At 40.0% G+C, this 20302-nt stretch overlaps 1 protein-coding gene across 1 annotated transcript in view; it reads left to right on the top strand.

The window, feature by feature from the left end:
* The window catches only part of reck (reversion-inducing-cysteine-rich protein with kazal motifs), a 97675-nt gene that overhangs the window by 61904 nt on the left and 15469 nt on the right, over positions 1 to 20302 (top strand). The window contains exons 15-20 of the mRNA XM_042399019.1: positions 3779 to 3901; positions 4480 to 4651; positions 7673 to 7862; positions 9015 to 9225; positions 9352 to 9425; positions 13390 to 13545. Of these exons, the coding sequence (XP_042254953.1) occupies positions 3779 to 3901; positions 4480 to 4651; positions 7673 to 7862; positions 9015 to 9225; positions 9352 to 9425; positions 13390 to 13545 (926 nt within the window). The remainder of the gene's footprint in view (positions 1 to 3778; positions 3902 to 4479; positions 4652 to 7672; positions 7863 to 9014; positions 9226 to 9351; positions 9426 to 13389; positions 13546 to 20302) is intronic.

The raw sequence follows: 20302 nt of genomic DNA, 5'->3' as shown, positions 1-20302 counted from the left end.
TAGTACCTAGTAAAGGGGGTTAGTCCAATCAGCTAAATAATTATCAACCAATTTCTAAACTATCATGTCAAGCTAAAGTGTAACAGGAACTGGTAAACAATCAGGAGAACATTTTTATCTCAACACTCCATTTTAAAAACGTATCAATGAGGATTTAGACCTGGGCATAGTACAGTGATGGCAGCATCAGAAGTCTTGAATGATGTTGCTAGTGCATTAGATAACAAGCAGGATTGTGTTGCCATTTTTATTGATTTATCTAAGGCTTTCAATACTGTTGATAATCAAGTTCTTTTGAAATGCCTGGAATCTATTGGATTTGATGAAAAATCGTGTAACTGGTTTGCAAATTATCTCAGTGGTAGAACACAAGCTGTTGCGGCTGATGGCTATCAGTCCAGCTTCATGTGCGTTAACAAAGGTGTACCACAGGGTTCTATTCTAGGACCACTTTTATTAACAATGTTTATAAATGACTTAAGAGAAAAAGTTAGAGACAGTACAATTCATCTGTATGCTGACAACACTGTTCTCTATACAGCAGTGCTCTCTGTTGCCCGGGCAGTTCAAAAGTTGTATTTTAATTTCTGTACTATACAGCAAACTTTAATTGATCATAAATTACTTTTAAACTCGAAATGCATGCGGTATTTACTGTATAATCAAGTTAGATTATAGATGAGAATTAACAATATTATTAGTTAGTATCATGTTAGCCAGGATTATGTTGTGCAGAGTGGACCGAAACGCAGGAGACTGCAGGCAACAGGAACTTGAAGAATAAATCTTTATTTGAGACTCAGGAAAGGGGATACAGAAGTGTATACAGGCAAAACTAAACAGAACAAAGGATCCAACAAGGACCGAACTGAAAATCAAGACTTAAATACTAACTGAACTAATGAGAAGATGAGGTGCAGGTAGGGAGATGGACAGAGAAGCTCAGGTGAGTGGAGTGAGGTGATGGAACAGGAGAACAGACAGGGCAAGGCTGACAAGACTGATGCAGGGCAGGTGTGTAGAAGGGCCAAGGGAAAAGCAGGCTGGGAGGAGCACAGGAACACAGGAAGAAAAACACAGAACAACAGAAAACCAAAAACCCAGAAACACAATCCTCCTCATTATAAACTGACATACATAAAACCACCACAGAATACACATGAATATATGAAAAAGCTCTGTGAACCCAGACTTTGACAGATTAGTCCAAGTCAGTAAACAACATGGTGGGTGTTTTGTTTACTTTATAAGCAGTGGGGTATAATTGCTAAAAAAAACACTGCTGAGTGTGTGTCCATGCATGCATCCTTGGGTTGACTACAGAGAAAGCCCTGCTGTGCCTCTGTGGACAGTAGACCCCCACTCTGTCTCACATCAGAAGGAAGGAAACTGTGTGGATAACACATTCTATTGCTGAAGATGGAGGCTTCCCCTCTCTCAGCATGGTTCATTGTTTTCTATTATAATCACTGTCTGTCATTCTAAAAGCCTTTTAATGTAGTGTGTGTTTAGAATGTTTGGTTGTGAGGGTAAAGACAGCCTGTATGTAGCCTGAGAGGTGAAACTTAAGGCAAAAAAGGTCCACTGAATGCTCATTGTAACAACTGATGTTGATGTAGATGAGTGGAGATGCATTTCAACAACATAGAGCTTCTCTCTTCTGGACTGATGCAGCTACACAGTCAGAGGACACTATTTATAGAGATTTTAGTGAGTAAATCAAACTGGAACTGTTAAACAGGGAAAAAGTGACTGTAACAATAATATTATGTCCAAATGGGGCCTTGCTTGCCTAACGTTAGTTAGCATGACAAAATCTCCTTAATGTGCAGCAGCAACTGCTCTGGCAAGACTGAATCATAACACACAATCTCATTTATTTTAACTGTTGACTTTAGTGTTGACTATGCAAGAGTAGAGACAGAGCCCCGATTTACATTCCATTAGCCTAATGCATTTATTTGCTTTCCTCTTAATCACTTATTGTCTTGTTTCAATTATTTCAACCAAACCCAAACTCTATGAAGCCATCTAAACAAGAAATAGGAGTTTTTTTAAAAGTTAACTTTCTCTGGTGGAGCTATGACTTGGATGGGAAATGGCAGAAATGTTGGCTTTCTCTGGGTGCATATATTCCCAAGGCTTATAGAGAATTTTAAATGGGTGAATTTTTAATGTAATAGAGAAGAAGTACAGCCAGCGGTGCTGTAATGGCAGTAATACATCACTGCTGTCATGTAGGAACAAGTACATTAATAATCATTCCTGACACAAATAAGAAATAAGTCACATACTAGTAGTACGAAATATATATCATACTGATACTAATATCCAGCTCCATGGCTCAGGATTAGATGGCTCACTCCTCTCTGCCTTAACACTCCATCACTCCTCTACAGCTGCACACCGTCAAACAAACACTGGTCCCACATTAACGATGATGGTCAGCTCATCACTAATAAGCAGTGTAGTTGAAAATGACAAACGGGTAGTTATGCTTCATGTTTCTGAGCAACTGGACAAAAATACCATAGACTCTTCAAAGCTTTAGAATTTTTCATTAGAATCTAGAAATTGATCACCATAGAATGAATGATTCACATCCTGAGGAAAATCATGATTGCAATGAGTATCGTGATTTCCTACTTTGCTTGAATTACAAATGAATTTCTTCAAGCTAGAATTTGAAATAGAAAGATCTGAAAAAGACTTCAACATCAAAATGAGTGTGGAACCACACCTATCAAACTATATTACCCTCTATACCTTCAGACTACTTCATCAGTCATTTTCAATCACTTAGCTCTGTTTTATTGACCTTACAGCTCTGATAATAGATTCTGTCCAGTTGTGGAGGATTGACTAAGATCCTTTACTTAAATCTGCATTCATGAGGTTTTTTGCCACTTTTAGCATTCAGTTATCTATTTACATATCCAGCAACATTAGCATTCATTTGGAGTCGTGTTTGTGTCTGATTAATTTAAATCCAGTATTATACACTAGCTGCTAAATGCTCTGCTGTGTTCATCAGCTAGTCTCTAACTTTGTCTATATACTACTTCAACAACTGCCTGCTGCTGGAGACGAGGTTGATTACATTTGCGGGCTCTAAAACCTAAACAGTGAGCTGAAAGACCCTAAAAAGCTCTGTAGAGCTGAGGGTGTTGGTGATAATTATCTGTGGGTTTGTCATTCATTTGACCCATTACTAATATGGTGTAGAGAGGTCAAAACTCCAGCAACATTTGTAGTATATAGAACAAGTTAGACCAACGCATTTCGACTTGTGGCCTTCATCAGGGTCATCTCATTAATAATATAAAAATATTGATTAGTGCAGCTAATGGAGAATAACTAGAAGTAAAAATACCACAATGTAAACATACTTCTGCATTGTAAATTGTAAAAGTATATAAGTATTATCAGTAAAATGTTCTGAAAGTATCAAAAAAAAGTGTTCATTGTGCATTGTGCTATTTAACTATAGCTGTCTAATAAATGTAGTGAAAATGTTAATAGTGAAGTAAAGTGGAAGAATTGTACTGAGGTATAGTACTTGAGTAAATGTACTTAGTTACATTCCACAACTACCTCCGTTGTTGCTCAGCAAACAGTGAAACCCCTCTAAATCACTCTAAATCACTAAAAGTCACTAAATTACTAGAAGATTCAAATGGCATTTTGTGATGTAAACTATGACATCGTAAACATACAATAGCATGTTGATGTGTTCTTCAATTGTCCTGCTGTGTGTCTTGTTATGTGTTACCACCAGGCCACGGGACATTTTTCAGGATCGACTGCCACATCTGTTCCTGCTTCGCTGGTGACACCATCTGCTCCACCAGAGAATGTCTCAGCTTCGACAGCTCCGATGAGGACCGCCGACACTTTACTGGTGTGTCTGTTTATCACATGACATGTGTTCACCTCTTTCAACCATGTAATGTTTCCCTGTCTTTTTTCGCACATAGTGCTCTACATTATGTGCGAACCGCCATGTTCATTTTTAAACCTCATTCACTTTAACCTGTTTTTTTTTTTGCTGTGTTGTGGCATTTTGGGACATACAAGAGGTCAGCAACAAGAAAAGAAAAAACAGTTAGCTAGTTATGTTTCAGAGCCATCTGACGACAACAAGCCAGGGAGTGACACAGAGCTAACTCATTTGCTAAATTTACTTACATAGGTCAAAATTCCACAAACACCATACGAATAACACTGCAAAGTAATGTGCAATAACAGCATTATTTTTATATAATTATTTCTACAAGACGTCTGAACAATATTCACACTGTTAAATATACAGTATATATTATGATACTATGAAAAACAGAAACAGACCGCCAACCAGTGCTTTGCGTGTACCCAGTCACCCTGTCAACTGTATCCATTCCATCACAGCGATGCTGTACTCACTCCCCACCCTCATCCTAACTGTCCTTTCCCTCCCTGTCTCCCCCTGCCCTCCCCCAGGTCTTCCATGTAAATGTCCAGACCGCTTCGTCCCAGTGTGTGCCTCAAACGGGCGGACCTACCCCAGTGCCTGTGTGGCTCGCTGTATGGGATTCAAGGACCATCAGTTTGTCTTCGGCCAGTGCCGCCTCAGTAACCCCTGTGCAAACAAACCCTGCCAGAGGAACCAGAGGTGGGTTCAGCTACACAGTTGGTGTAGCTGCTGCTTACTCTGATCACCAACTCATGAAGAACAAACTGAAGGAAGCATAGACCATTTCAATATATTTTCAGCTCTGAACTAAACATATTGATAGAGATATTCAAACACCAGTGGCAATTACTTCAACTGTAGAAAGAGCCAGACTTTTATTTGAAAAAGGCTTATATGTGACACAGACTTTTATTTCTAATTTTCCCTGATAATTACTGTACATGTATCTCACTATATTTTATCTTGCAAAGCATCTTGTTTGCTGTTAATGCAAGCTCAACTCTTCCTCCATGTTTACCTTTTTACACAAATGCTGTTCTCATTCACTAATCTCACTCAATTCTACTTTGCTGTTTTTTTTCCATGCAGAAATATCTGCACTTCCTGTACAGATATTTCACATTAAAAGCATCCCAGCAGCTCAAAGGGCATCATCCCTCACACTCCTGGTTGTCTATTAAAATATCCTGTAAACAAAGATATGTTTACATGAAGTGTACTTCACCAGAATGCAATGAGTGTGTCGTTGGGGCCGGACAAAGCTGTTGAATGCATTATTGTCTTTGGACATTCAAACAAAACCTGTGTGTGAAGCATGTACAGGAAGTGATGAGTTTCATTGACAGCGGCTTAACACTGATCAGCAGAACGGCAAAGTAGGTGCAATTACAATTAATCACAGATTGAAAACAATATTTCTGTTCAAAAGGGAAACTAAGCGAAGCAGAGTGGTGAGTATGACATGACTGTTGTAGGACAGCAGAAATGGTGTAAGCGATTGCACCCACTCTTTTTTCGTCCAGCATTTATCAGTGACCTATCTTTATGTGTTCAAGTCGGTCTCTCTCTATTCTGCTTTACCACTAAGTAGTTGCTCAAGATACAAGTGTCAGCTAAACGTTTAAACTGCAATGTCCCTACAGTGTTGAATGTAAAACTAAAAAATGGCATGTTAGCATTCTTGTCCTCAATTTCTACACATTTCTGCAAGACTTTTTTTTTTCCCACTGTGTGATGTGGTCTGGAAGACATTTATCACGCACACACACACACTAAGGCAGATTTACCGCCTTCACTCACACCCCATGATGACGTCTGTTATCCTACAACATAAACTTTCATAAACTCTTTTTCCTGGCACTGTGATCAAAGACTGAACACACAGTAACGAGTGGAGGTATGTGCACACACATGCGTATGCTGCTCTGAACCATTTTTCCTTTGTTCTGAGGGTAAACAATGCAGTAAAAGTGAGCAAGCCAACTCATATTTGCTGAACACCTGGGTGGTATTCCAGAAAGCAGATTTAACAAACTCTGAGTCTGACCCTGAACTCTGGGTTGATTAACCCTAAGATGGGAAACTCTGAGTGTTTGGTCCCAGTACAGCTGATCAGAGTCAGTTCCATAAACTCTGAGTATGTTCACTCTGAGTTAAGCTTGTACATGGTGAATGAAAAAGCCATCATCAGTGGAGCTCCAATACTACAATTCACCATGGCAACAGGTATATAAAAGGCAGAGCCTCTATTTTAATCCAGTGGACATAGAGATATTAATGCATGTGTATGCGGACAGTGCACATTTATCTTTAAAAACAGTGTCTGAGTCAGAGTGGGGAAAGTGTCAATAAGTTAACACAATAAAGTTTTATTCAGTGATGTCCATTTATTCATCACTTACCAGACTTACATTTCCGCAATGATGATAAAGTGGAATCTGACTGTATCAGGCTGCAGCTACATTACATTTTAAATATATTTGTTCTGCTTTAATATGACAGGGACAAAACACAGGAAGCAACAACTGAAGATGAAAAATATAGTCAAAGATTTAAAACATACATAGATCAAAGTCATAGAGACATGACTGTAAGCTCACAGTCTGATCCAGTAATAATGTGTTTGGTGATGTGCACTTGAAAAGGCATCAAGGTTAAAATACAGTACATTTTAAAATTTTAGACATCTATTTGGATCTTGGCTCAATAAAAACTCAGTGACTTTATTTCAGCTACTTCAACAAATGTAGTAAATTTAAACATGTCACTGAAATGCTGCTGACTCAGAAATATTAACATATAATCTCCAATATTATAGGAATAATTTTCCATCAGTGCGACCAATCACATCATGAGTGATAGAGATAATTATTAATTGATCCTATGTGTCAAAGCTTCATACAGATTTTTATTATTTAAACTGAGATTACACATTATGTGCAATAAACATTTCAGTGCAGGAGCTGCTGTAACAAACTGACAGAGTTGCAGTGTTATAACAGAAGGACATGCAGAGGTTTTATTCTGAGCTGAGGCTGAATTCACGCTGCGTGATATTTGAATGTGAAGGCAAAAAACACTGTTCAAAGAAATGACTTTTGCGTATAAAAGTAATATCCAATCAGGATTTAGATTCTGACAGTCAACATGCGCTAATGAATGTGCTTGGATACTTGCTTTGATACGGGCTGAATGAATGAAGAGATGAAACAGTGTGTCTAGCTCTGTAAGATGAGAGAGAAGATAGAGAGAAACTCAGGGTTTGTTGAAAAAAAACCTGTCAGTGAACAGGTTAGATTCACAGAGTCAGTTACCATGGTAACTGACCCAGAGTTTAAGTTACTTCTCTTCCTGGAACTGAAAACTCAGAGTTACCCTCATCTCAGGGTTAACAAACTCAAGAGTCTTCACTTAACCTGCTTTCTTGAATACCAACCAGATTGGTGGCCAGCCTACTTGGTGGTTGCTATGGTGATATAGCAGAGTTTCTTTGTATGTTTGGAGGGAAGAAGTTTGCTCTTTTATTGCAGCTTTGCAATAATGTATTCCTACAGTGAGGAAGTGTGTTTTCTCACTGTGTGTATGTGCACTTATTTAGAGCACTATATATACACATACTGTATGTAGTCTGAAGCTTCTCTCTCCTCACTGGTCTCCTCCCTCATGGAAAAAGCAACACAGATGAATGACTTTAAGGAATTTTTATGTGTTTGTTTCTAGGTGCATCCCAAAGTATCGTGTGTGTCTGAGTGACTCATCAGACTGTCTGCAGTACGAGTGTGTTGGCCGACAGTTATCCTGCGATAAGAACAGCGTGGAGCCGGCCTGTGATACTGATGGCAAGGTCCATACCAGTCTGTGCCAGTTGCAGCAGAATGGGAAAACCCTGGCCTACATGGGCCACTGCCAGGTAGGTTACAGGCAGCAGCAGAGCTAACAAACTGCTCTCTTCATTCTGAGAAACACAAATCGTTGTGCAAAGCCCTGACAGCTATAAACTTGAACACTAAAGGCAGAGCCCGATATGGGTGCATGTAAAAAGTACACATATTGTGTTTCCAGGTGTCAGAGAGTACTACTGCATGTGTGAAAAAGTAGTATACTTTTGTGTCTCCAGAGGGAGCTGTGTGAAATCTGAAAAATTGCCTCATGTGATGTCACTTGAGTCAGCGTCCGTCAGAGCTGAAAACTACAAGTTTGAAAATGAGAGAAATCTGCTTGTGTGGAGTTACAAAGAAGTGAGTTTAGCAGACCTCTGTAGCTCCTCATCTCTGGAGACTAGCAGCTCCAGGATATATTAACCACTACAAGTAAAACACACCTGAATCTCCTACCAAACTGTTAGCAGAGTTGGAAGTGCAGGACAGGAAAAGAAAGGAAAGGAAAGGAAAGTGGAAAAGGGAAAAAGAATGAACAGAATAAAAAAGACAATATCTCTAATTCTGCTGCACCAGTTTTGTTACTTTTTTGTTAAACTGCCCAGTGTAAGTCTGACAGTGATATAGAAGTGTAATGCTAAATCAATGGAGTACTAACTAATAGTCTTTTTAATTAGTTGTTGTTTTCAGAGTCAACATAGTATGAGCAGGGCAGCAAAAGATGGCAGTAAAGGGGAAAGTTCTAAATCACATTTTTGGTCTATCTGGTTCAAAGCAACATAACTTAATAACCATAATATTAAGAGTACTCCAGCGATCTTAATATTGGACTTCCATAAAGTTGGTGGACTTGCAATAGGCAGATTATAGAAAGAATGGTCAAAATTGAAGCACCAGAGGCGGAGATATCCTGACTTTTAGTTCTTTAGTAGATCAAACTACATAGACACTAGATCCTACTTTTCCCATAATGCAACTTGATAGTGGCTTTAATTAAACACTCCCTGCTTGGCAAATGTCTGCACTCCCAGTTTGTAATGCAGGCTTCCTGCAATGCCCAAGATAACCCTGATGATGTCATAGTGATGTAAATGTAAAATTTAAAAAATACATGAATGTAAATTTACAGCTCAGTGTATGAACTAAATCATGGTTATGTTTATGTGTATGTGTTCTGTCCTCAGGATGCCTGTGGGAAGCCACAGCAGGTTTGCGGCCACAATGGTGAGACCTACAACACAGTGTGCGACGCCTTCTCTGACCGCGTGGCTGTGGACTACGAGGGCCCCTGTCAGGCTGTCGGGGCCGTGTCTGACGTGGCCCCCGACTCTGCGTGCAGTCTGATTCCCTGTCCACGTCTGTCCACTCCGGGCTGCCAGCCTGTCACCCCACCTGGTGAGTCAACCCACACCTTAGATAGAGATGGTACAGGTACACTCGGTGAGCTGTGGTCAGCAGACAGGGTAATGACATGCACACAGCATTGTATTGTGATGACCCCTGACCTCTGACCTGTTTCAGGAGCCTGCTGTCCAATATGTGCCAGTATGCTGCAGATCCTGTGGAACAAAGAGCAGATGAACACTTTCTCGAAGGTATGGATGCATCACAGTTCCTCTTTGTCATTTCTATGACTGTCTTGTAGCCACTTACTCACTGTTAAAGTTCATAAATCATTCATGATTGTGGTGTTAGAGGATATCTAAAGTACTGTAGTCTTTCCTCAATGTTGTAAGATTATATGGAAGCTAAATAATAATTATGTGAAACACTAATTCAGCTCAATAGTGCTCAACAGTCAAAGTACTAACTGTAAGCAGCGTTTTCTATAAAAGTAGGTTTTGATTAAGTAGAGTTTAACAGTGCTTTGTATGAGGATGCAGCTGGTAGTATTGGATGTAATTACAGGTGTTGGCCACTTGGGGGAGATATACATCCAAAGAGTCCCCAACTGCAGCCACTAACAGACTGCACAAACAATGTGTTTACATGCACTTAAATTACAAGGTTGTTCAGAGAAAGCAGGGTGCATGGGTAATCAGAAAACACATCTACCTGCGCTGTAGTAACCGGACGACTGTAAATCTATGTATACGTGCAGCAGATCAGCAACCTGATTTCTCCCCAACTATACACCTGACCTTATTTTGAAAGCACGGGTTACTGATTTGAACTGTATAAGGGATAGAAGATGTGCTCTGACTTTTTTCTTTTTTTTTTTTTTAACAGTACAGAGGAGGAGAGGAGGACAGGCAGGCAAACACACAGAGCAAAGCTTCCTCACAGAACAAATAGTCAAATGTTCAGTGGTGAAAACCAATTTATTTAGACTTTTACAGACTGCATTGTTTAAGTTTTAGTTTTAGTCATACTTTGGATGGATTTATTTTAAATAAGCAGTGCTCTGTGTAATGATCTCTCCTTTCATCCCATGGTTATGCTGTGTTTTCCCTGTTTGCAGTATTTTGTCATACACATGCATACTTTAAAAAGCTGATTATGAACCCAGGTACACATATACATAGCAGACAAATCAGCATTCTCCAGGACAAATCTTCTGGAAATCAAGTTTCTCTGATCTCCTACCCTGATTACAGTAACTAGTTTCTCATTCCCGTACATGACAGTTAAAAAACCAGCTTACTGGAAAAAGCCTGATTGCTTAGGTGCATGTTAACACATCTATGTTCTCTGATCTACCTGCAATCAGGTTTTTTTAATCCTCTACCCTGATTACAGCAACCAGCAGTGCATTTACATGCACTTAAATAACAAGGTTACAGTCAGCTATCTCCAGAAAGCTGATTTCTTAACTGTCATATAAATGAGAAACCTTTCCATAATCAGGGTAGAGAATTAGAGAAACCAGGTTTCCCCAGATAGATTTCTCTGGATAATGCTGTTTTTTCTGCCATGTATATGCAGAACCAGGTTTTTAATCAGCTTTTTTAAAAATACACATGTGCAAAACAATAGACTGCAGATTGGGAAAGCAGAGCGGCTGGATGATATGAGAGGCCATTACACAGAGCGCTGTGTCCTTGTATTTAAAATAATTGCATCCAAAGTTTGATTTAACTGAAACTAAAACAAAGTAGCCTGTAGAAGTCTAAATAAGTCCATTTCCACCCAACACTGAACATTTGATTATCTGGTAAATTCAGACACTTCCTGTGAGGACGTGGTCTGTCTCTGCGCTGTCCGGCTGCTCCAGACACTCCAAAAAAGAAAATAAGTCAGGAAGCAGCATCTTCTATCGCTAATAGTTAAAGTTAGTAAGCCATGCTTCCAAAACCTGGTTTCTCTGAGCAACCTGGTTACTGAGGTACATGTAAACGTTCTGGAGTTTTCTGGTTTTCAGGTTTATAGGACATTTGGGAAATCAGCTTATTAGAGAAAGTTGACTGTAAACCAGTAACTGAAACACACTGGTTTATCTTACTCAAAAGATAACAGTGCAGTTACCTTGCATCATAGTAACAGTATAGCTACATTAAAAAACATCTTACTAAAGTATAAACTCTGTTAAATTACTACTACGAGTTTTGGCTCATTTACTCACTGAAATACAAAAACTGTACTTCAAACCCTGGGAAGAGTGACTGTTGACCCTTCCCCACGATCATCTTTCATGTTTTTTTTCTATCTTTCCTAATATATACATTGATAAACAACATCTAAAGCGAGTCTAGTGTAGTGCAGCCACTTCCAAACTGGTGCAGTCCTGCGCTTGACGTGACCTCTGGACAGTGTGTGTCCTGATCAAGTTGGGCAGTATTCCACACACTGTGTTGAAGGAGAGAGAAAAACAGGAAAGTAAACAGTGGTGAGCTGCAGGCAACTGTATACTCTATTTGAAAAGATATATGCAATGCAGGTGGTAATCAGTGCAAATGTAAGCTGTTCAGTGATACACAGAGTTGCCAGAATACTAAGATGATAACACACTTCAAATTAAGGCTTTCTCCCATTTTTATTTCATCACTAGCTGGCAGTTTAGCCATGGCACTAAAATACATCACTTGAAAGTGTCTGTAAGTTAAGATTGTCTTGAGGTTACAGACAGTGTTTCCGTGTTGAGCTACGGTGGAAGTATAGTAACACAAAGAGGGACTTTGGCACTAAAAAGACTGTAATGTTGAAAGATATCTACTTGATTTGACTCATTTGGACGACTGAAGCTTCATATTAGCTTCAGATTAACTTTTAAATACATTTTTGCACAGAAGGAGGATTTTGTCCCTGATCACTTACATTGTAAGTACATTATAAAGGGATCTTCTAATGGTCAGTATGATTATGGCAAGAAAAACCTCTTCATTTGGGCACCTGACAATTGTTTTAAGACAGACTTGGAAAATTGTGAACCTGTCCTTGAAGCAGTTCAATGTGAAAGGTTAGCTCTAGCCAATAGCACCCTACCTCTTCCTTCTGACCACCCTACATTGGTAGGTCACTCTACATTGTTTAACTCCTGAGATGAAAGGTAGTCTCAATCTGCATCTGCATGAACAGAATTACTGTGACATTATTGTTTTACTCCAAACTGAGTGCTGCTCAATTGATACTCATTTGATAAAACAAGTAGTAATACTTAAGATTTACTGGTACTTTCCTGAAATACAAAAAAAATGAAAATAAAACAGACATAAAATTCCATGTTAAGGAATACTGTAGGAGTGATGAGATAAGTGAAATGTTGCACAGTAAAATTCAAATCGCCTTAATCTACAAAACACGTGACTCCACAAACATACTGTTTGCTACAAGTCAGTTCAGTTTAGTTAGCTCAGTTATCCCAAAACGAGAAATGAGTGACTCACATTCATACTACACAAATCAGAAGTAGTTAATTCCACCTTTGGCTACAGCTCTCCTCTCACATGCCTCCACTGAGCTTTCCTGGATATGTGCCCAGCCTGTTGAACAGCAGTGAAGCCTGAAGCCTGGTGATGCCTAAACGCTGACATGTTAGCAGCTAATAAGTCCCATCGGCATCTCGTTCTGATCAGCTTAATTATACAACAAAACCCCTTTGGCTGTTAGTCAACTTGGCTGTAATCCCTAGTACAAACACGTCATAGTAAGACTCAGCAGCATTAAGCCTGCTAATACCAAACACAAGCAGAGCTGATTTGACCTAAAGCTGCTACATGAGAATATGAGTTTAAGTGTGTTAGCCTGCTAAAGCTACGGCTTAGCCACAGTTTGTTTATTTTATTCATTAACAATATAAATCTGTTGAGATGGAGGATTGTGTTGAAGTTATTGTTATTGTTGTCAGTTGCATCATATTGAGAGTCTCACATTCAGATAATATTCTGACATTGAAGAATAACTGCTAACTTATCAGTTCTGGAAATTTCTTATTTTCTTATTTATTCTGAAGCTCTGTTCTATATTCAGAAAGCAATTTATTTTTCGGTTTCATCCCTGATTGAAATGCACCAAACACACAGTGTTTCTTCACTGGCATTTTAAAACGTCCCACAGGTTTTGTTTCAGAATTGGACACAAATATTCATTTAACGTTGTCTGATCTCCTGTTCATGTGTCCAGCTGAATAAGAACCAGCCGGTGACGGTCCACAACGTCCTGCAGATCCTGCGGCTTCACGTCTCGGTACCACAGTGTGACGTCTTTGGCTACCTGAGCATCGACCATGAGCTGGTGGTCCTCATCACCCCAGTGGACCAGCAGCCAACACCACTGCAGGTAACACACACACACACACACACACACACACACACACACACACGCAGTTGGTCCAGTCATTTAGTCACTTTGGAAATATTCATGTCTGTGTTTTGTTGCTGTTCACTGCAGTGTGTTAAACATCACTCTTTATCAACTTGAGTGTGTGTGAACATAATTTGGGTATATGGTCATATACTATATATAGTGAAAAGAAATTATGAAGGCCAAAACTGATAAGATAGGCAAGATATTTGTTACAAATAGGCAATATCCTGCCTCTATTTTACTTTGTCTTTGACAAAAATAACTAATTTTAAGTTTAAGTGCATAATGACACTCAAAAGGCTCCACTGAATGCATTAATAGAGAGATTTATTTTGGTGGGAATTTCTCATTAAGAAAAACGAAGAAGAAACTTGACCACACTGGCTAATTCTCTAACAAAAAGTTCAGACATTATCTGTTTATATTTGTATAAAGAGATGTAAGTTTAAGTCCACCTGCAAAACATCTGATGAACATTAAAGGGTAAAGCTGTCAATATTCTATATTTTTCTTATTGTCAACAAATATCATGTTCAGACTCAAACCAACAGTGAATTTATCCTTTAATAAGTACTGTGTGTGTATCCAAAGCCTGATATATCTTATTCCTCTGTGCCGTAGACCTCCGTTATTGTCCAGTAACTATCAAAAACACATCAGTGAGCCACACTGTTGCACTAGGTGACATGTTCCTTTGTTAAGATGAGCACACACACTGTAGTTTATTTTGACTCAATCAAAAAGAAATACTCACTAGAGCAAATGTAGATTCATCTGCTGCTGAAAATAGTCCCCAAAATATGCACTATTCCCTCCTGCTTGAGTAACGTTTGATAAAAACTACAGTGACCAGCTGTTTAAGAAATTACTGAGCCTTTCAAAACAAAACTGCATATTGCATTTTTAAAGATGTATAATTTAAAAAATTATGTATGATTGGAACCAATGTGCTTAATTTTCCATGACCAACAAAGAGAAAACTTGCTACCTCAAGATCACTAATATTACATTCGTCCTCACGGGTCAGCTTCAACTCTGCCTGTGTCCAAGGTTTCATTTCAGCTTTTTGCTTGCACCATCTCACCAGCGCAGGAGAGCAAGACTGATAACACATTCAGCTACTGCAGAGGTGGTGTTCAGTGACAAGCAGGGCAAGTGGCTTGTAAGAGCCCAATGTAACTGATATCAATGTCATGGTGAAATTTAACATGAAGGAGTGGTGGTCCAGTCAGGTACCAGGGGATTTTGTTTTCCTCCCAAGCTGGTGTACATTTGGTTTACATTTGTATTGTAGTATTACAACTCATGAAAACTAAACAGCTTCAGTAACAGTTTTAGACTAATATCAGGAAGATTTCATAAAAAAAATACTGTTCACAGCTATGACTGACCACAATTGTCTCCCTCATCAATGCAACATTAAAATGTTTGCTGCTGTGCACAGTTAGTACCAAGACCGTCGGCCACTTGGAAGCTCTGCAAATTCCACTGTGTTATCTGAAAAATATTCATGAATTAAAGTTGTTTTCTATTGTCACGCATTAAGTTAATTTTCCAGGTTGTGTGGTTTTGTATTTTTTGTCTTATAACAGGAGCTCTTTCAGTCCTCCAGTCTTATACACACAAACATTGTAAACACACAAGCAGAAACAACACCCAAACCCAGCCATGTTTAGCTCTGCTAATTACCCACCTCAGTCCTTCTGGACATAAATATTCATGCTTGCTGTGATTACAGTGGTAAAGAGAGGGGGCGCATGCATCTGTCTCTTTCAGTGTTTCACTTCACCTTTGTCCACTTAATTTCCATTATTTTATTGTCATGGATGTTGATTATAAACAATACTGACAAGTAATAGGACAGATTACATATTCAAACCCTAACTAAAGATAACTTATCACTAATATTTTTATCAGCTAATATCATGTAACAGGATTTATAATATAACACACTTTTTGCTTTTGATAATACATACAGTGCCAGTCAAAAGTTTGGACACACCTTCCCATACACTTGAATGAGAAAGTGTGTCCAAATTTTTGACTAATCATAATAATAATAATAATACATTTTATTTATAGAGCTCTTTCAGGGTACTCAAAGAGGCTTTACATAAGTTAAAAAGAAAATATAAAAACAACACACGAAACGCATATATCATAGACTAAAAATTAAAATACATATACCATAGAAAATAATAATAAAATAATACTAATACTAAAAAACTTATGACACATATGATTAATCACACATTAAAGCAGTTCTGAAAAGGTGAGTTTTGATTAGTGATTTGAACATGGACAGATCGGTGCAGTCTTGGATGTGTTTGACGAGAGAGTTCCAGAGGGAGGGGGCAGCTATGGAGAAGGCTCTGTCACCCCAGGTCTGGTGCTTGGTCCTGAGTGGTGAAGACAGGAGGCTGGCATCACAGGAGTGAAGGCTGAGTGTGGTGGTGGAGCAGGTCGATAAGATAGGAGGGGACCTGGTTATGGAGGGCTTTGTGAGTGAGGAGAAGGACTTTGAATTGGATCTGTTGTGGGACAGGGAGCGAGTGGAGGTTCTGGAGGACAGGGGTGCGTGATGTGGTCATGGGAGTGGGAGTGACTGAGCAGGTGAGCAGCAGAGTTCTGGATGTACTGGAGTTTATTTAGGACTTTGGGTGATGTGCCTTAAAGAATGCTGTTGCAGCAGTCAATTCTGGATGGAAAACATGGAGTTTCAGCAGCAGAGAAGGAGAGTGATGGGTTGAGACAAGCTATGTTTTTAGGTGGAAAAAGGCAGTTCTAGTGATTTGTTTGACGAGGCGTTTAACGTAGAGGTTGCTGTCGAAAATGACTGAGGTTGCAAATGTTTAGGGAGGGAGACACAGTGGAGCTATCGATGGTGGGGAAGAAGTTGTGAATGGTTTCGGTGAGGGATTTGGGACAGATGATGATGATCATATCTGATTTATCACAGTTTTGTTTGACGAAGTTGACTTGCTTCCATGATTTAATTTCATTGAGGCAGTTGGTCAGGGTGGAGTGATGGATTTAGCAGCAGTAGCAGTGGAAGTGGAGACCACAACGACGTATGATGTTACCAAGTGGGAACATGTAGAAGATGAACAGGAGAGGGCCAAGCACCGAGCCCTGAGGAACACCTTGGGACAAAAGAACGGTGGAGGTGGTGCAGTTGTTGGTGTTGATGAACTGTTGTCTGTTTGTGAGATATGACTTTAGCCAGGAGAGGGCAGTACCGGTGATGTTAAGGGAGGATTCAAGACAGGAGAGAAGAATGGTGTGGCTGATGGTGTCGAAAGCTGCAGTGAGGTCGAGTAGGATGAGAATGCTGAGATTACCAGAGTCTGAGGAGAGGAGGAGGTCATTGGTGACTTTGAGGAGGACTGTTTGAGTGCTGAGCGGAAACCGGATTGAAATGGTTCAAACAGATTGTTGGAGATGAGGTGGGCTTTGAGTTGGGAGATTGGAGATGGGTCATAAATTGCTCAGGATATCAGGGTTGAGTCCACGTTCTTTAAGGATGGGAGTGACAGCAGCCAGTTTGAGTGTTAAGGGAAGTGAAACAGAGCTGAAGGAGGAGTTAATGATTTCTATGATGAGTGAGGAGATAGCTGGGAGGCAGTCCTTGGCAAGATTGGATGGGATGGGATCCAGAACACAACTTCTCATTCCTGCCATAAAGTTGGACAGCTCCATTTGAGACACAGGGGAGAACTGAGAGAGACAGGGGCTGAGTGGTATAGGGAGGGGAAGCGGGTCGGGAGGAGGAGAGTTGCACTTTTGAACTGTGAATGATTTGGAGGTGTTGTCACTGGGAAAGTTAGAAGTTGTTTATTGTGGAAAAGAGAGCCTTGGGGTTAATGGAGCCAGAGTGTATGAGGTGTGAGTAGTAGGTGGACTGGACTGTATTGGGAGCGTCTTTGTATTGTTGAAGGTAGTCCATGGAGGCTTGGAGATGCACTGTTAAACAAGTTTTTTTTGTAGAGTCTTTCAAGCTGGCAATAATGGGATTCATTTGGTGGAGTTCAGGAGTATACCAGGGAGCTGAGTGTGTGAATGAGACTGTTTTTGTTTTAATGGGAGCCAGCTGATCAAGACAGGAGGAGAGTGTGACATTATAATAGTTGACAAGATTGATAGGATTATCAGACAGTGGGGGAGGGGAGGCAGACATTTTACTGCAAGAGAGGCCGAGAGAGCTGCAGGGGAGATAGATTTAAGATTTCTGAAGGATATTTTGCATTTGTCTTTTGGGATGGGGATAGGGATGTCAATGTCCATAGTGACTGTCAGATGGTTAGAGATATGGAGGTTAAGGCTGAAGAATTGATTGTAAGACCAGTGGAGCAGACCAAATCCAAGATGTGGGGAAGTTGATATGTTGTGTAAAGTTGAAGCATTGTAGCAGTTCCAGGAATTCTATGGCGGATTTACAGCCAGTATCATCAATGTGGATATTAAAAACTCAGGAGGAGAACAGAAGGTGAAATGGCACATAGCTGGGTCAGTAAATCAGAGGTTAGATAGGTAGAGTTTGAAGGCAAGGTGTTCGAAAGACTGAGTGGCAGGAATAGAAATGAAGGTTGTTTTAATGTCCTTCCTGTAAACAGCAGCAACACCACCTCCCCACCCCTAAAGACAAGGTTTATCAATGTATGTGAATCCTGTGCATGTGGTCTGGTTTAGTGAGAAATAGTCCTGGGATTTATGCCAGGTTTCAGTGAGGCAGAGGAAATCTAGGTTACTGTCAGTTATAAATTCATTCAGAATGAGGCTTTTATTGTTGAGTGAACAAGTGTTGAGCAAAGTCAGTTTCAGGTGATGTTGCTTTTGTTTGTTGTGGTGATGTAATGAGGAAGTTGGGATGTGACAGGACCACAGGGATGAGATGGAGTTTGGGGACCTGAATTTGTAGCAGCTGCAAAGTATTCCAGCCTCTTTGAGAATGTCCGTACAGTTTGGACACAGAATATATCGAGATTGTGAAGATGTGTGGTGGAGTATGCATGGCATGGTCCGGTTGGGGAGCGTTAGCATAAAGCTAGTGTTAGCTTGTGACCAAGAGCCATGTGACCGGGGAAGGAGAGGCAATGTGCACCCCAGAAGAATCCACAGGATAAACCACAGCATATAGCAGCAGGACATCAGCAGTCCTGTGAGGAAGAGAGGTAGCCTGGAGAGACTACCAGCCTGACTGGCCTCATGATCCTGCTTGGAGAGTGGAGGTCAACCAGGTGCAGTAGTGGCAAGTGGACAGTAGCAATCTGAACCTGGCAAGGCTGACCACACCAGGACAGAAAGATCCCAGCAGGATAAGCCGGTGGGCTTGTGCTAGTTAGCAATGTGGCAGGCAGAGCCAGAAAGGTTGTAATGCTGTAAATCAGTCCCAGGAGTCCTAGAGCTAGCAGAAGAGGGAACTTCTTGGCAGGTGAGACAGTGAGCAGATCTGAAGACACTTATCCAGTGAAAGTGTTTGTCTGGTTTGGGGGATAATTGGTAACATGTAGCCACAAGCTTGCAGGACAAACTTTACCAGCCAAGTTATAGCGTCAAAGGTGTTGATTAATCGGCAGAACTTAGGTTCAGAAGTGGATCGGCAGCCAAACTGCGCCAGTGTCCGCCATCTTGGAAGTGTTTGGCATACATGTTTGACTGGTACTGTATGTCATCCAAACTTTACCAAACTTGGTACATACGGCATACAGCAAATCAATGTAATCAATCTATGAACCAAATGTGGGTGACTTGCACCTATGAAGTTCTAGCAATTCTGTAAAATGTGATGGCATTTCACCTATAGATGGCACTACAGTAAAAATAGTATTGTAAATAAAACTAAATTTTTAGTTTTGTCTGCCATTAGCCTACCAGCTTTCAGCTTCAGTTTGACAAGGATGGCATTGTTCTATCTGTGCAGAATTTTATGGGTGTGTGCAACTATGTATAAATATTGTGTAAAGTTAGTGAGCAACCGACCACTAGGTTCCACTTCGAATGGAAATAGGAAGGAAATGTCTGGATTTTACTGTAGTTGCACAAGGTGGCGTTCTTTTACCTCTTTTGCTCCACACTGCGAGGGAAACTGCCAACAGCCATGCTAACAGCACTGTAAGGTGGTACTTAGGCACCATGAGCTAAATGCTAATGCTAGCATGCTAACATACTCACAATGATAATGTTAACATGATGGCATTTAGCAAGTATACTGTTCACCATCTTTGTTCAACATGTTATCATGCCTACATTTGCCATTCAGCACAAAAACACAGTAAGTCACTTTTGCAGGTATTTAGAAACCAAAATATTGGGAAAAAAAAAATGACCTGATGATAGCACTAGATGAAAAGTTAAGAGATCACAAAGTTATGGCTTCATTTTTTTAAGGCTTCATATGTAATACAGTGTGAAAGCTTTGTATTTGTGCTGCATTCAGTTGTATTGTGGAAATGGGTACACAAGGTACAAAAGGTATTTCTTGTCTGCTATATCTGTGGCCTTAGAGAAGTGATTGTAATTGTAAGCCATCCTTCACCTGAAAATGTACCTTCAAGTCAGGAAAAGCAGCCATGTTAGGTTATTCTGATAGGAAGCAGTTTATGTGTGTCAGCGTGTTAAGTGGGTTAAAAACACTACAGCTTCACTCTATATGGAGCTGAGATGTCTTCAGGCTGGTGTTTAACTGCTGCTGCTGGCAGCAATCTAATCTAATCTTAGACCAGAATCAGTT

The sequence above is a fragment of the Thunnus maccoyii genome, chromosome 21 (genome assembly GCF_910596095.1).
Source record: "Thunnus maccoyii chromosome 21, fThuMac1.1, whole genome shotgun sequence".
Lineage (NCBI taxonomy): Eukaryota > Metazoa > Chordata > Actinopteri > Scombriformes > Scombridae > Thunnus > Thunnus maccoyii.
Note: the sequence above shows the minus strand (reverse complement) of the source record. Positions and strands in the feature narration are given on the sequence as shown.